Genomic DNA, 17,213 nt, shown 5'->3' with positions numbered 1-17,213 from the left:
CTTCATTTGATTTAAAAATATAATATTTAGATAACTTCTATAATAAAAGTTAACTTATAGAATATTAAAATTTATTTCTTTCCATTATAAAGTAATTTAAATAGGAATCAATATAATAGAAGGAATATAAAATATACCAACAATTATTGTATATTACGCTTTAAAGAATGTTTTTTCAATAATTCAATTTAAAGAAAAAAAAAATATTGAGAAAACACATTGAAATTTCCTTAATATTTTCTTATACTTAAATTTATTAAAGTTTAATATAATATAGAATAAGACATATATATATAAAACTATTACTACACAATATTCATATATTTTTTTTTATATTATGCAAATAATTTTTTAATAATTATATTTTTTTTCTTACAAAAGAAATAAAAATGCATTTCTTATTTATTCTTAAGTTATAAATGTTTTTCTCAAAAAAGTATATATATATATATATACAAAACATTGTATATATTCAGTTTAATCATAATATATATATATATGTATATATATTTATATATTACAGTTACACATAAAATATAAAAACGAAATATTTATTCGTTTATTTTTTTTTTTTTTTACTTTATATTTTTAATATTGCTTATTAAATTATTTACATTTATAACTTAATATATTTTTTTTATAATTTAATATATATAAAAAAAATGAAAAAAAAAAAATATTGTATAAAAAATGTGAATAGTCTAAAATTACGCAATAAATTTTTTATAATAGTAATATATAAAAAATTATATATGTAACAAGTAAAAAAAAGCAGTAAATAAAAGTTATTAAATATATAACAGAATAAAAATTAAGAAAAAAAAAATAAAATAACGAATATGACTATGTATAAAGATATTAGCAAATATATTGATTGTTAGAAAGAAATAAAGAAAAAATAAAATTAAGAAAAAGAATTGCATTTTTTTTTTTAAGTAAATAATGCTTTTAATAAAGACTTTTTATATTTTCATTGTTTTAATCCATTTAAGCACGTCATAAAAAAATTTCCATAAATATATATATATATATATATATATATATATATATATATATATATATATATATATACACATATGTATACACAAATATGTTTCATTCTGGAAAAGTTTTTATGTCTGTTTCATTTTAATATGTCAAAATAATATATCCATTAATTTATTTTATTAGATTCATTAAATTTTTAATTTTTATAATATATATCATAATATTTTTTTTTTTTTCCCCACTTTTTTTTTTACTGTTAAACAATTTAGAAACATTTTCTGTGAACAATGCTTGGTCCCGATTCATCATATTCTTCTTTTGTAATCCACATTTGTTGAAAGGTAGAAAGAGATGATAAAATGGATCCTCCTATCCAAACAGAATATTTTCTTTCAGGTGGTGCAACAACTTTAATTTTCATAGTTGAAGGTGCAAGAGTTGTAATATCTCTAGTTAATCTTTCCCCAATTCCTTCGTACATGGTTGTACCTCCTGATAAAACAATATTTCCATAAAGATCTTTACGAATATCTACATCGCATTTTTTAATGGAGTTGAATGTTGTTGTGTGGATTCCAGCAGCTTCTTTTCCTAAAAATGATGGTTGAAACAATGCTTCTGGGCATCTAAATCTCTCATTACCTACTGTTATAATATTTCCGTCAGGTAACTCATAAGATTTTTCAATATCACTGCTTTGTTCTGATGTTTTCATTTCTTCATCAAAATTTAAAGCAATATAACATAATTTTTCCTTAATATCTCTAACAATTTCCTTTTCTGCAGAAGTGGAGAAACCATAACCTCTTTCATGAAGAATCTTCATTAAATATTCTGTTAAATCTCTTCCTGCTAAATCTAATCTCATTATAGCATGTGGTAAAGCATAACCTTCATAAATTGGAACAGTGTGTGAAACACCATCACCACTATCTAGAACAATACCTGTTGTACGACCTGATGAATATAAAGATAACACAGCTTGAATGGCTACATACATAGCTGGAACATTAAATGATTCAAACATAATTTGTGTCATTCTTTCACGATTTCCCTTGGGATTTAATGGAGCTTCTGTTAATAAAACTGGATGTTCTTCTGGTGCAGCTCTTAATTCATTATAAAAAGTATGATGCCATATTTTTTCCATATCATCCCAATTAGTTACAATACCATGTTCTATTGGATATTTTAGGGTTAATATACCTCTTTTTGTTTGTGCTTCATCACCAACAAATGCGTCTTTTTCTTCCATACCTACCATGATTCCTGGATTTTTAGGTCTACCAACTATACTTGGAAAAACTGAGCGAGGTGCGTCATCTCCTGCAACTCCTGCTTTTACATTACCAGATCCGTTATCAACAACTAAAGCTTGAACATCTTCGTCACCCATTTTTAAAATGTAAAAGTACAAAATATTTATATCAATATAAAAAGAAAAAAAAAATTTATATATATGTATTAATAAAAATAATAATATAAAAAATTTTTTTTTAATAATTCTTTATAAATAAGTAAATAACTAAAATTTATGTTGTAAAAATAATTTTCATATATATTAAAATTTAAAAAAAAAAAAAAAATTAAATAATTAAGTATATATATATATATTCATAAATATATAAAGAATTTAGTAAAAAAAGTATATATATATATAAAATTTTATTTATAAGCAAAAATAAAATAAAATAAGATAAATAATTCTGTTTAAATGCTATGTTTTAAAAAAAAAAAATGTTCAAATTTAGAAGTGTATATAAAAAAAAAAAAAAGAGAAAAGCAAGAAAAAAAAAAAAAATAAAAATAAAAATTGTGGACGTAAATTTTTTAAATGGGTAAATGTAATTGTAAATGCTATTTTTTTTTTTTTTTTTTTTTTTCTATTTTTATGGCGCACGAATGTGTATTAATTCTTTTCCTTTTATAAGTTTTTTTTTTTTTTTTCTGCTTTGTTAAATCAAATGGCTTTTTTTTTTTTTTTTTAATAGTGATCAATGTATTTTTTTTTATTTTTTTTTCGTTTTTGTTGAAAAAAAAAATATATATTAAAATAAATAACTTTTTAATATACTAAAATTATATATACATAAAATGCATGTGCGTAAATAATTAATATTGTAAAATGTACAAAAAAAACAATTATGGTGTGTGTACTTTGTGCATTTAATTTTTTTCTATTATATAAAAAATTACATGTATTTTTTTTTTTTAATGATCCAATGATTTTATTAAATGACTAAATTTGTAAATTTTTAAGTATAATTGGAAATCATGTTTGTTTTAATAAAATCTTTTATTTAATTACATTATTTTTTATTTTCATGTATACATAAGAATTGAAATATACTAAAAAAAAGTAAAAAAAAGAAAAAACTTTCAACTTCCCTAGGATTTCGATTCAGTCAACTGTACAATTTTTAACATGAACAAAATATATTTTTTTTAAGCTAATAATATGAACTCATTTTACTAAAAGTATATTGCGAAACAGTTTTAAACTTTTAAAAAATGTAAAATGTTCATTTAATTTTTTTTATTAACATTTGGATTTTTTTGTATTGTATTTTCTCTTTTCCCATATAAAAAATACCTTTTAGTTGATATTTTTATTATGTAATTTTTTTTACTTTATATCAATGAAAAAAAAAAATTTAACAATAAATTAAAAGGTTTTATATAAATAAATAAATTAGTTGAATCAAAGAGAAAAATATAGGTATGTAAGAAGACTTGTGTAGCCTAAATTATTATAACAATATTTAAGAGAATTTTGCTCAATCATAAACGTTTTCTGTCAACTATCTTTTTTTTTTTATTCCTTTTTTTTTTTTTAATATCTTTTAAACATTTAAGTTTTTTTCGTTTTTTCTTTTTTTTTTTTTTATATCATATTTCAGCAAAAAGTGTTGTTAAAAATATATTTTTCCATCATAATCATAATATTTTTAGTTTTATCATGCAAAAATATACAAAAAGATAAATTTCCATGTAAAACTTGTATTCATATTATTATTGTAATTTTTTTAATAAAAATGATGATACTTCCATTTCATTATTTCCTAATACTCACAATTCATTTAAGGCATACTTAAATTTAATAAATAATATTAGAATTATTTTTCTTTTTTTTTGTTTTAAGAATCATGATAATAAATTTTTATCTATAAAATGTTGAATTATATGTATTTATACTTAAATTCTAAAATTTCAAGCCATTGAATAATAATATATCCCCGTTTAATGTATTTAATTAATAATTAATTCTATTATAATAACCAAATTTTATAGTAACTTTTTTTTGTAACCATGCTTTTTAAACCTCTTTTGATGTTAACATAAAGGGATAAAAAAAGAAAATATACTTTTAAAAAGAGAATAAAGTCGTTAGAATTTTTAAAACATCATAAATTAAATCTACTCTTTAAAAGGAAAAAAATAATAGTCATAATAATAAAATCCTCACTTCTGAATAAATTTTTTTTCTTTTTTATTTATATTAAATCGTTATCAGAAAATTTATATTAAATATATGTTGTATTATTAAATTATCTAATAAAAATATGAGATAGTTTTTGATTGAACATATACATCCTTATTACAATTGACAAGCAGAACATAAAGAGTAACATTAATATTAAAAGTTTATCTTATGTTAAAAATTAAAATATTTATGTGAACTTATACTAACATATAAATATGGCCAGCAATTTGGAAACCTAGCTACTTTATATATTTATATTCCATTTGATTTTGTCGAGAACTTTTTTTTTATTCTAATTTTTCATTTGTTCCCCAAAATAATTTGCAAATAAAAAAAATGGAAAAAGAGAAACTAAAAGGAACATTATTATTCTTAATAAATTTCTTAATATATATATATATTGTTAGTGCTTTTTGTTTGTTTTTTCCTTAAATATATATTCTATATATTTCCTATTTATTGTTTAATATATATATTTTTTTTTTTTGTCGTTTTATGTTTTCATATTTATTTTTACTTTTATTGTATCTTTGTTATAAGCAAAGTTAATAAAAAGGGTATGTGAATATATTTATAAACAAAAAAAAAAGAAAAAAAAAAAAGAAAAATAATTCTATGTAATAAATAAGGAATCGGTTGTAATTAAGAGGAACATTGTTCTCGTGTAAGCTACTCTTAATTATAAGAAATATTTGTTAGAAATATGAAATGTATTAAAGGAGAATGCAGAATAATTTAAAAAAAAAATATACCATATTAATTTAATTTTTTCTTTACTATAAAATTCATTGTTTAAACATTAAGCAAATAAATAACTCGACACCAAATATTAATCACGATTCTTCTTTCTTTTATTAGTATAAATAATATAATAATGAATATTGTAATTGATATTTTATAACTTTTTTGAAATATTCTTTTTTCCACTATTTTATATAAGTTTTTTAAAAAAATAGAGAATTTACACATAAAAAGTTGAAAATATATTACACATTTTAAGTTTTTGTTCATAGATATTATTTTTATTTTTTTTTAAATTATGTAATAAAGTTTAATTAAATCAAAAGCTCATCACTTTTTATGAAAATTATTATTTATTCCATCATATTATTTTCATTTTTATATTAGAATCTTTTAAGAAATGAATGTAATAATTTGTGATAAATGTACGTGCATTCAAAAATGAAATGTTTAACTTTTTTAAAAAAAGAAGTGTATCTTTTTATTTATTTTCCTTATATACTACTTCAAAAGAAAAGGTCATAACAATTTTAAGAGATTATTTTTTGAAGAATTTCCTTTTTTTTAATTTTTATACTTATATCTATATTATTGCTTCTTATATATATCTCACTCATTCTAAAAAATGTAAGTATGATACATTTAAGCTAACCATTATAAAAAAAAAAAATACATATATATGTTAATTCAATTAAAAAATTGTATAAAATTAAGTAAAAAAATTTTCTAAAAAAGAAAAATTACAAAGAAATATCAAAAAAATGTAATGAGATCTATTAAAAATTATTATATAAAAGTGAGAAAGAAAATAATTATTCACAAATATATATAATTAAATAAGAAAAAAAAAAAAAATTTAATTATGCATGTAATTTTCACTATATGATCAAAGTTTCATTTCAATGTGTCTTTTATTTCTTTTATCAAACATGTTCACTTCATATTTTTTAAATAAAATATATAAACTATCTACTAATTTAGAAATATGTTCATCTGTATGAAGTGGCGATGGTGTTACTCTAATTCTTTCTGATCCCCTAAAAGAAAAAAAAAATTATATATATTAGATATATGGATAGATAAACAAATATATATAAAGACATAACTTTATAAAAATTTTATGTATTTGTTACTTTGGCACAGTTGGATAGTTAATAGGTTGTATGTAGATATTATATTCTTTTAACAAGTCATCACAAATTTTTTTACATTTTTCTGCACAGTTAATTAAAAGAACAACAATATGAGAATTATTTTCCATAACTTGAATTCCTCTTTCTTTTAGTTTTTCTTTTGTTTTTTTAACAACATCTCGTAATTTATTTCTTAAATTAATATCATTTTGAATAATATGTATAGCTTCGGCGGATGTACTAATATTAACAGGAGTTAATGAAGTAGTAAAAATAAAATGAGAAGAATAAGATCTAATAACATCTATATAATATTTATTAGCACAAATAAAACCACCTAATGATCCAATTGCTTTTGATAATGTTCCATTTATTATATCAATTTCATCACATATATTTAATTCTTCTGAATAACCAGATCCTCTTTTTCCATATAATCCAACTGCATGAACTTCATCAATATAAGTGAGTGCATTATATTTTTTTGCTAATCTAACAATTTCCTTGATATCAGAAATGTCTCCAGTCATGCTATAAATGGATTCAAATACTATCATAATTTTTCTATTTTTATACTCTTTTTTAATTCTTAAATTTTTTAGAATTCTTTCTAAATCATTCATATCATTATGTTTAAATATATACTTCTCACATTTAGATTCTCTTATTCCATTAATCATAGAAGCATGATTCATTTCATCAGATACAAAAACTAAATTTAATAATTTCCCAATAGTTTGTAAAGCTCCTACATTTGCTATATAACCCGAAGTAAACAATAGAGCACTTTCTTTATTAAACCATTTTGCTAAAATATATTCTAAGTGAGTGTGACTCAATAAACTTCCAGATATATTTCTTGTTCCTCCACTACTATTACCTATTTTTTTTAAAGTTTCTATTCCTATATCTATTATCTTTTGATTATTTGATAAACATAAATAATCGTTAGAACACCAAACAACTGTTTTTTCATCAGTAATTGCACTTTTAGGTAAATTCAAGAGTGGTTGTTCATGTTCTTCTTTCTTCATAAGAATGTTACTGTTATTATTATTAACATTAGAATAATTAAATTTATAAGCTGAACTTCCAATACATGGTTTATAACCAAATTTTTGATAAAATTCATAAAAAATAGGTAAATTTAACTTATTATTTTCAATGTTTACTTTAGGATAATATTTTCTATATTTACTTAAAATTGTAAATATTCTATACCTTTTATCTAAAAATAACTTATTTATAAATCCTTTTAAATCATTATTGCATTCGTTTTGAAATAGTTCATAAGCATCTTCTGAAGTTACTAATCCATTACTAAATTTATTTTGCATTAATACACAGGCATTTTCATTATTTGATTTCTTTAAATTAATATATTCATTATTTTCTTCATTTTTATTATCTTCTTCTATAATCTTATTTTTTTTAATATACTCAGCTAAACTTTTTGTTTCTACATTTGATTCTTTCAAAATCTTAAATATATTTATTTTTGATTTATTATCTATTATTATTAGATGTTTTTCATTTATTGCCTTTCCTATGGGGCATAAATCAGACATAACTGATAAAACTACATTATTTTTATTTTCGTTATTTTTATAAAGAAATTGAATATTTTTCACAAATGGACAGTATTTTTTAATTTCATTAATACTTACCTTTAATGTTTTTTTTTTTCTCATTTTTAGTAAAATTTATTTAAAATAAGGCAAAAAAAAAAAAAAAAAATTTAATTATATAAAAATAAATAATTACATAAACGTATATATATAATAATTAAATATTACATACACTTAACTTTATTAAAAAAAAATGTAAATTTATAACAGTATTTTTATTCAAACAATTTTTTCAAGAGTATTAGTGAAAATAAGGAACAGGAAATTTAAATAGAATCTTTAAACAAATTTTTTTCTTTTGCAAATATGAAAAAATTTAATAGCAGTTATTATTAAAGTAAAAAAGGATAATTAAAATACAAACAAGTATAATTTTATAAAAAATATTAATATTTTTTGAAATAAAATTAATATAATTAATAATATAATAATACCTCTATTTTCCTTATTATATTTTTATTGGTTGCTCAATAATTTTTAGAAAACTAAAAAGATGCACAATTTATGTTAATATATTTAAAAAATTTGAAAAAAAAAAAAATGTTTGTATGTATATTTATATTTAAGCATTTTTATCTAGTATGCATTATATAAAAATAAGGAACTTTTTATATGCAGAATGTATCCCTTAAATTTTTAAATTCATACAACTCTAAAAACTCTACACTTAACCAAAATATAAAATTAAAATATTCTTTATCAAATTATAAAATTATAATTGAAAAAAAATATTAATAAATATATATACATGTGCAAAGTATATATTTGTAAATATATACATGATTTATTCGAAACTATAATAAAAATTAAAAAGATAAAGCTTTGTATTTAATAAAATTAATATAGTTATTCCTTAACATTTTAAGTTATTTATTAATTAAATTTTTAAAAAAGTAAAAAATTATAAAATTATTTTTTTATAAATAAGATATGAATTACAAATAAAAAATTATAAAAAAAAAAAGAAAAAAAGATATTGCTCTATGTAAGCATGCCACAATAAATATGGTTGTTTCAAAAAAAATGAAATGGTTAATCTACATTTTTTCTTTTTTTGTAATATATATTAGAAAAAAAAAAAAAAAGAATAAATATATATTTACTAAAAAGTACTTTTATAGTATATATTTTGGTATATTAAAAAAATATATATTTATATTAAATTAAATCTAAATTTTAACAACGAAAGATATTCTGTATTTTTATGAGATTATTTTTTTTTTTTTTTAATTTTCATTTTTACATTATTAATGATTAAAAATATATTCCATGAAAAAGGTAAATAAATCCAGAAAATAAAAATTATAGATAATTTTTAAGTAATAAGACATTGCTCATTTTATTTTATTCTATTTTTTTTTTTGTTAATATTTAAAAATCTTAATCTTCTTTTTAGTAAATTTTATTTTTTCTTTTCGTTAATTAATTTGGGGACCCTAAAAAAAAAAAAAAAAACATAAATAAGTAAAATAAAATAATATAATTAAAAAATTACAAACAAAAATGCATAAAATCAGTACAAAAAAAATTGTTATATTGAGACAGAAGTTGCATATATATATATATTTACAAATAATTTAAGAATGATCCTATAATGTGAACTGAAATAGAAATAAAAAGAAAGGCAAATGCAATTAAATTTGCATCACTATTTTCTCTATTAAAAAAAAAGAAAAATGAAGATATATTTATACCTTTGTATATATTTTCATTAATATTTTATGTTTATATGATTTTCTATTAAAAGTATTATATTTATTCCTAATAAAATAACTTTTTATAGAATATATTTATATAAACATGAATTCTTATTTCTTCATATATATTAGACTACATAAATAAAAAATTGCTATATATTTTTTCTACATGTAATAACAAATGAAATATTATATATTAACTTATTCTCACATAATATGTTAGATTTTACTTTATTTATATTTTAATATTTTATTTTTTTTTTTTTTGGTATACTTTTTATTCTCCAATTCAAATTCTTGATTTGTTAAGTAGTCCTTACATTGATATGGCATACTTTTAAAAGCAGAACAAATTAATTTTATACTGATATCTTTATTTAATTTAATTTTATATATTTTATCATTTATTTCTATTGAATAAACATAAAATTTGCTTTTGATCATATTTTTCATGTAAGTATGAAAATTATTTAAAAAACAATTATCAACATCTTTAACTGATATATTTAAAAAAGACAAAATTTTATCAGAGCATTTTTTTGTTAAGTCATTTGATTCATTAGAGCAATAATTTTTTTCAAACGTGAAATCAAATAATGCATTTATATAATGAATATATTTTTCACTAAACATTTTTTTTTTTTGTTCTTTTAATATTTCTTTCTTAGTAGTGTTATAATAATTCAAGTAACTTACTTTGTTTGAATTGGGTAAATTATAATTACTTCTTTCAAGAGCATTTTTGTTATGTGTATTTTCTTGGGATTCATCATCATCATCATCAATTAAAGTTAATTCATAGATGCATAAACTTCTAACTTGTTGTTCTACAACTTCTCTAACTACATTTGAATTCATATAATCAGGTTTACTAATACAATATGAAGAATCTCTAATGAAGCAAAATCTAGGATCAATGGTAAAATTTTTGTGTATGCTAAATTGAATTTCATAAGTTAAATGATTCTTTAATTCTAAGAAAAAATCTTTCATATAAATAAAAAAAGAGTAATTAAAATATTTTCCGAAATCTAAGTGATAAATAATATGTACAATATCTGTTTTTTTGTTTACTCCCCAATATAATTCAAAAGTGTATTTATAAAAATTTTTTTTTTCGTAATGTGATATTGAATCATATGATATAAAATAAGTTAATATACTTCCTTGAATTATTGTTAAGTTTAAATCTTCATGAGGATCATATATTTCATTTTCATACAGAAAATTATCACATATAAATATTAGTGCAGCTGCGCTTGTATTTAAATATAAATATTCCATGAAATCATAGATATTTTTTAAATGATCTTTATATTTAATATTTATAAAAATAACACAATTATTCGTTCTTAATATATCTCCATCAATTACCTCTTCTTCATTGTTTTTATTTAAATTACAATATAAATTACTTACACTTTTATATCTCTCTATTAAGCTTTTAACCGAATCTACTGATTCAAAATTCACATTTAAATATATTCCTTGTGCATGTACTTTATATTTTATAAATTTATTTGTTAAATGGATTGTTATACCATCTATTGAATTATTTGACGATAATATTCTCAAACTACCTTTTATGAAAATTTTGTAACTGCATAAAATGTAAAAAAATAGACAGATTAAAAAAAAAAAATTTATATGCATTTTTTCATATTTTAATACACTTGTCCAGGAAATGATATTTTTACAAACATTAATGTTTTCTAAATAGATATTTAAAAATAAGAAAAAAAAAAAAACTAAAATTTTTTTTTGTAAAATTCAACAAAAGATATTTAAAATAATTTTCTTATAATAATTAAAAATATAATATACATAACAAATTAATTTATATATATATATATTTTTTTTTTTTTGACTTAAAAAAAAAAAATTTAAAAAAATATAGATATATTCTTTTTATTTTCCCAATTATTTCAATGAAAAAATTTATGTCAATATTCTATTTTATTAACAATAATTAATGTCTTCTTTTAATATTTTTATGAAAAAATTTTTTTTTCTTAATATGCTGAAATAAATTGATCTTTTATATATTATATATTGTCTATAATATTTTGTAAATTAAAAAAAAGATAATAAAAAAATAAAAATCTTTTTAAAATACAAAAAATTCATTTTATAATTGTCTTTCTAAAAGTAATTTACATACATTAAAAAGTATTCTACTTAAAATGCCATATGATTATTAATTTATGATGTTATAAAAAAATACTAATAAAAATAATATTATATTAAAAAATTACCTTATATGTATAAAAAAAAAAAAAAATGAGAAGAGAAGAAAAAAGTTAAACATAAATAATAAGACACTTTTTATTATTGAAAAAAAATGTTCTATATAACTAAATGTTTTTAGAAAAAATTAAAAACATTCATAAATACTTATATTTATTTTCTAATTTATCTATTTATTATTATTACTATATTTATTCATTTTTTATTTATTTATTTTTTTTTTATCCATTATATAAAAATATAAAATTAAAATGGAAAATCATTTAAAATTATTCTAATATATATGTGCATACAAATAATGTTAATAAGCATAAATCAACCACACTGTTATAAATGTTTGTCTTTCTAATTTAATCGTATTCACTCACTTATTCGCTTTTGCTATAATATAATAAGATGTTTCTTCCTATATTATTATTATTTTGCGTACATATATCTAATAAGGATGAATCATTTTCATCTTTAAGATTTAAAAGTTTTTTAAAAGTTGTTAAATCATATTTTTTATCGTTTAAAATGGAATCATTTATTATATGTCTATTTTCTAAATCTATGATTATTTCATTGGTTTTATCATCAAAATTTGTTTTATTTATTTTATATAACTCTTCATTTTTCGTATAATAATATAAAGAATAAGTTAAATATAAGTATAATAAATCATTATCATTACTGTAAGTAATAAAAATAAGTGGATGCGGATATATATTTTTTTCAAAATCTGGAGAAATATTTTTATTAAATAACTTTTTTAATATTTTTATATTTCTTTCAAAAATGCATATACTAATTAAATTTCCTTTATCAAAACTATTAATATTTATATCAATATTTTCTTTTTCTATTAATATATTGAAAATGTCATAATTTTGTGTAATAAGACTATATAATAAAGCGTTAGATTTATATTTGTCCGTTTTATTATAATCAATATTATTATCAATTAAATACTTACTAATTTCAGTGTTTTTATTTAATATACTTATAATTAAGCTATTTCTTTCGTCATTATTAAAACTATTTATTAAGTTGGTATTTTCAACAATAAATTTAACATTATTAAAATTATTTCCATAAACTGCAAAATGTAAAATATTATTTTTATTTGCATCCAAGTAATCTTTTATCATATCATATTTTCTTTCATTTTTATTTCTTCTGTTTTCTATTTCAGCTTTTCCAATTAAGCCTTCAATAGCAATTTTTAATTCTTCTACACTTTTTTCGTGAGAGCTAATAAATAAATTCTTTATTGATAATAACTCACCCATTTTTATTCTTTTATAAAATTAGAAAAAGTATGAAAATGTATTAAGAATTTTTAATAATTTTCAGCAGCATTTAAAAAAAAATAAATGTATATTTAAATGAATAATGATTTTTTATTAAAAATTTCTTGCAAAAATATAAAAGTACTTTTTTAAAAAAAATTTTCACAAACAAATGATGAGAAAATAAATTTACAGTTAATTTGTAAAGAAAAAAATTTTTGATCTTCTTGGTTATTAATTATAAAATATAAATTATATCAAAGAAAATAATTTAATTAAACATCCTATTAAAATTACTAAAAAAATAAAATAAGAATTATTCACAATGGATTAAAATATATATATATGAAATTTCTTAATAATTAAACATGTATAAAAAAAAAAAAAAAGTGTTTTTAGAGATATTAAAAAGATACTGATACGGAACTTTATATAATAAATAAAGAATATTTTTCAAATTTCTTGAAGTTTTAAATATGCAATATTTAAAATTATTTACAAATAAAAATATATATATATATAAATGCATACAATTAAAAAAAACATATAATTTTAAATATATATACAGATATATATACAACATAAAAATTAAAACAATTTAACTGAAAAACATATCTATAAATTATCCTTTTAAATTATTATTATAATCTACAAACGAAAAAAATAACAATAAATTGTTTCTCATAATAAGAACTTATTTTAAATGGATAGTAAATGTTTCATTTTTTTATATCCTAGTACAATTATATATATAGATCTATTATAAATTGGAAATTAACTAAACTAGTTATATTTTAAGTAATATTTATTACTACTGATAATTTTTTATTTATAAAAAAAAATATAAAGAAAAATTAAGCATTTCTAATATGGAGTAAAAATATTACAATTATTTTGATGGATTTGTTTCTTTACATTCTTTTGATATCCTAAAATATTATTTATAAGAGATTGTTTTACATCTAAATATTTTCCTTCACCAAAATATTTTATTATATATAATTCCTAAAATATAATAAAATAGAAACTTTAGTATACTTATTTCTATTAGCTAAAGAAAAAAAAAATTAAATAACTTAAATTTTGAACATGGCTGCTATCACCAAGAGTCATCTCTCTCTTATTTTTAAAAAATTAGCTACTTTCATTTGATATATCAAGATAGAGTATCATCATATGTATAAATTTTTTTTTGCTTTTTTTTTTTTGTTTCGTATGTTCTCGTCTTTTTATTTCCTCCTTCCTAATTGGTTTATTCTATGACTGTTAGACTTACGCCTAATCCTTACACTTGATTTTGAGTTAGAACGTGAATTCGAAGTATTTGAAGTTGAAGATGAATATGAATGAGATGATCTTGTATGAGAATAACGAGATGATGAGCGAGAAGAATGAGAAGAAGAATGAGAAGTTGAATTATAATACGAACGTGAAGAAGAACGATTACTTGAATGATTAGATGAAGAAGATGAAGATGAACGTGAGAATTTTGATGATCTCGAAGATGAACTATGAATTTTGCTTTTTCTTGATTTATTTTTACTTGATTCACAAATGGAATGACTATCGGATGAACCACTGTAAGAGCTATCATATGATCTGATTGATTTTTTATCGCTACCTATATTTCTTTTTTCTAAATTCGTCACATTTCTATTACTATAATTGTTATCACTTGTATATCTATTTAAAATATTTCTTTCTTCTTGTATCTCGTCAAAAATGCTCTTGGAATTAAAAAGTTTACTATTTCTTGAATCTGTTATGTTTCTTTTATTGTTTTCATAAATTTTTTTTATTTTATTTTTTTTTTTTTTCTTATTTGAAAAAAAACCCTTTTTTTCAAGAGGCTTTGATTCAATGTTTGTACAAATATTTGCATATTTTGCAGCCTCTATTCTTTCATTTTTCAAATATTTGTTATCTCGTAATAATTTTAAAATATTGTTTGAAATTTCTCTTATTCCTACGCCTTTATCCTTTAAATCTTCTAAATATGTAAAATGAGTTAATTTTTTGATTATCTCCTCTCTTTCTTTAACATCACTAATAAAATATTCACATCCATTTTTCATTACATATTCGCATAGTCTCAATCCCTGTATAATAATAAAATACATATAAATACAGTATTAATTAAAGCACTAATAAAAAAAAAAAAAAAAAAGATCAAGTGAAACTAAAATAACAATATAAATTTTAGAAAAACTTACTTTATATATTCTTCTCCATTTATATGGCTTTTCTTGAATTGCCTTAAAAATTTCACTTAATACCCTTTTGTAATAATTTACATCGTATGTAGAAATAGATAAGTCATACAAAAGACTATTTGAAACACCATAGTTTTTGTTATTTAATGATTCTTTTAAATTTTTTTCAAACTGATTTGATTCTAGATATCTTTAAAAAAAAAAAAAAATAAATAAATTAAAAAAGAAATTAGAAAAGTAAAATATGGCTAATCTTTTTAAAAATCATTCTATCTTTTATATTTTAAAAACAACTGTTAAATAATTAATTACTTTTGCAAATAATTGTTTATACTTAAAACTTTTGAATTCACTTTTTTAAATATTAGCATCTATAAAAAAGTAAAAATATAGATTTTTATTTAATATGTAAGATAAATTCATTTTCTTATTCGTTTGTTAATTTTTTTTTAATTAAATTTTTTTTTCACCTTTAAAAAGAAACATATAAATATCAATAATAAAAGAATTTCTTATATAAATTTTAAAATTTAACAAAAAATAAAGAAAAATTAAATAGGAATAAAAAAAAAAAGTAAAAAAATGTAAGAAGAATAAACTTAAAATATGCCATAATTAGAAATAAGATGAAACTCCATTAAAAATTACATTTATAACTAAAACATTAAATATTCTAGAAAATATAAATAAAAAGTAAAATTTTATAATATAAAGATATATATATTTTACAAAAAAAAATCTTAACAGATTTTTACAACTAATTGTAGAACAAAGAAGAATTAAATTAATATAAGAATTGTTATTATATATTCAGAACATTTAAAAAAATAAAATAAAAATAAGGGAATATATATTATTGAAACAGTGCAGAAACAGGGATTACATAATAAACAATTATAGTTCTTTCAACAAGGTAAATTTTTAAATTTTTAGTAAAAAGAACTGAAAATGTTTAAAAACATAAAGGAAAAAAAAAATCATAATTTAAAAAAATTACATGCATTTTTAAAATTTGAAAAAAAAAACATTTATAGTTCAATATCATTTTTTTTCCCCCTAAATATATTTTCTTTGTTTTTTTTGGATAAAAATTATATATTGTTTTTAAAAAATATATATATATATATATATATATTTTTTTTTTTTTACTTAGATATCCTAAATTTTACGATAATTTTTTTTTTTAAAATTATTTTCTTCATATATATTATTTCTTTTTCAAAATTTAAATTTATATATAAAGAAATTACTTTAAGTAATTTTCTCAGAAAGTATTTTTTTCATTATTATTTTTTTTTTTTTCATTTTTATATTTACATAAGAAAATATACCAGAAAAATAATTTTTTTTAAAAAATAAAAAAATGCTTATTAATACCCATACCTTATAAAGTGCAAACATTTTTTATTTTTCCGGATAAGAATCCTAGTATTTTTTTTTTTTTTTTAATTTGTGAAATGAGATGCATGAAAAAAAATGATTTGCCTTATGAGGAAAAAAGTAATATATTCTCTTTAGTATCCTCAATATATATAAAGAAGTTAGTGCATTTTCATTACTTTATTCATTCATTTTCTTAGGTATAATGACATTTTTTATGAATATTTTTTTTCGATGTTATCTTTTATATGCAAAAAGTGTAGAATATATGATATTATTTGTATAAACTAAAATGTATTAATTCAATCAAATTTTGATTTTTAAAACATTTATAGTATATGCATTTATATATATATATATATATATATATATATGTATAAAGGAAAAAAAGGTCTATAATAATAGTAAAATAATAGCTAAATTTGTTTATAA

The 17,213-nt window shown here is 18.3% G+C and overlaps 5 protein-coding genes across 5 annotated transcripts; all 5 read right to left on the bottom strand.

Annotated features, from left to right (window-relative positions):
• Positions 1-1,252: 1,252 nt before the first annotated feature.
• On the bottom strand, positions 1,253-2,383 carry ACT1 (actin I, putative; the record flags this gene model as incomplete). Its single annotated transcript, XM_028679711.1, has 1 exon — positions 1,253-2,383. One exon carries the CDS (start codon positions 2,381-2,383, stop codon positions 1,253-1,255), a length of 1,131 nt encoding a protein of 376 aa, XP_028535397.1.
• Positions 2,384-6,098: 3,715 nt separating this feature from the next.
• ALAS (delta-aminolevulinic acid synthetase, putative) lies at positions 6,099-8,036 on the bottom strand (the record flags this gene model as incomplete). The annotated part of the gene is made up of 2 exons (XM_028679710.1): positions 6,099-6,249; positions 6,346-8,036. 2 exons carry the CDS (start codon positions 8,034-8,036, stop codon positions 6,099-6,101), a joined length of 1,842 nt encoding a protein of 613 aa, XP_028535396.1.
• A 1,339-nt stretch (positions 8,037-9,375) lies between these two features.
• Positions 9,376-11,323, bottom strand: PRELSG_1461000 (conserved Plasmodium protein, unknown function; the record flags this gene model as incomplete). Its single annotated transcript, XM_028679709.1, has 3 exons — positions 9,376-9,409; positions 9,544-9,630; positions 9,945-11,323. The coding sequence occupies 3 exons, from the start codon at positions 11,321-11,323 to the stop codon at positions 9,376-9,378; spliced, it is 1,500 nt and encodes a 499-aa protein (XP_028535395.1).
• A 962-nt stretch (positions 11,324-12,285) lies between these two features.
• On the bottom strand, positions 12,286-13,188 carry PRELSG_1460900 (conserved Plasmodium protein, unknown function; the record flags this gene model as incomplete). The annotated part of the gene is made up of 1 exon (XM_028679708.1): positions 12,286-13,188. One exon carries the CDS (start codon positions 13,186-13,188, stop codon positions 12,286-12,288), a length of 903 nt encoding a protein of 300 aa, XP_028535394.1.
• Positions 13,189-14,417: 1,229 nt separating this feature from the next.
• On the bottom strand, positions 14,418-15,772 carry PRELSG_1460800 (epsin, putative; the record flags this gene model as incomplete). The annotated part of the gene is made up of 3 exons (XM_028679707.1): positions 14,418-15,287; positions 15,402-15,591; positions 15,714-15,772. 3 exons carry the CDS (start codon positions 15,770-15,772, stop codon positions 14,418-14,420), a joined length of 1,119 nt encoding a protein of 372 aa, XP_028535393.1.
• Positions 15,773-17,213: the final 1,441 nt, after the last annotated feature.

Source organism: Plasmodium relictum (assembly GCF_900005765.1).
Source record: "Plasmodium relictum strain SGS1 genome assembly, chromosome: 14".
Taxonomy (NCBI): Eukaryota; Apicomplexa; class Aconoidasida; order Haemosporida; family Plasmodiidae; genus Plasmodium; species Plasmodium relictum.
This window is presented reverse-complemented; position numbering and strand designations above follow the sequence as displayed.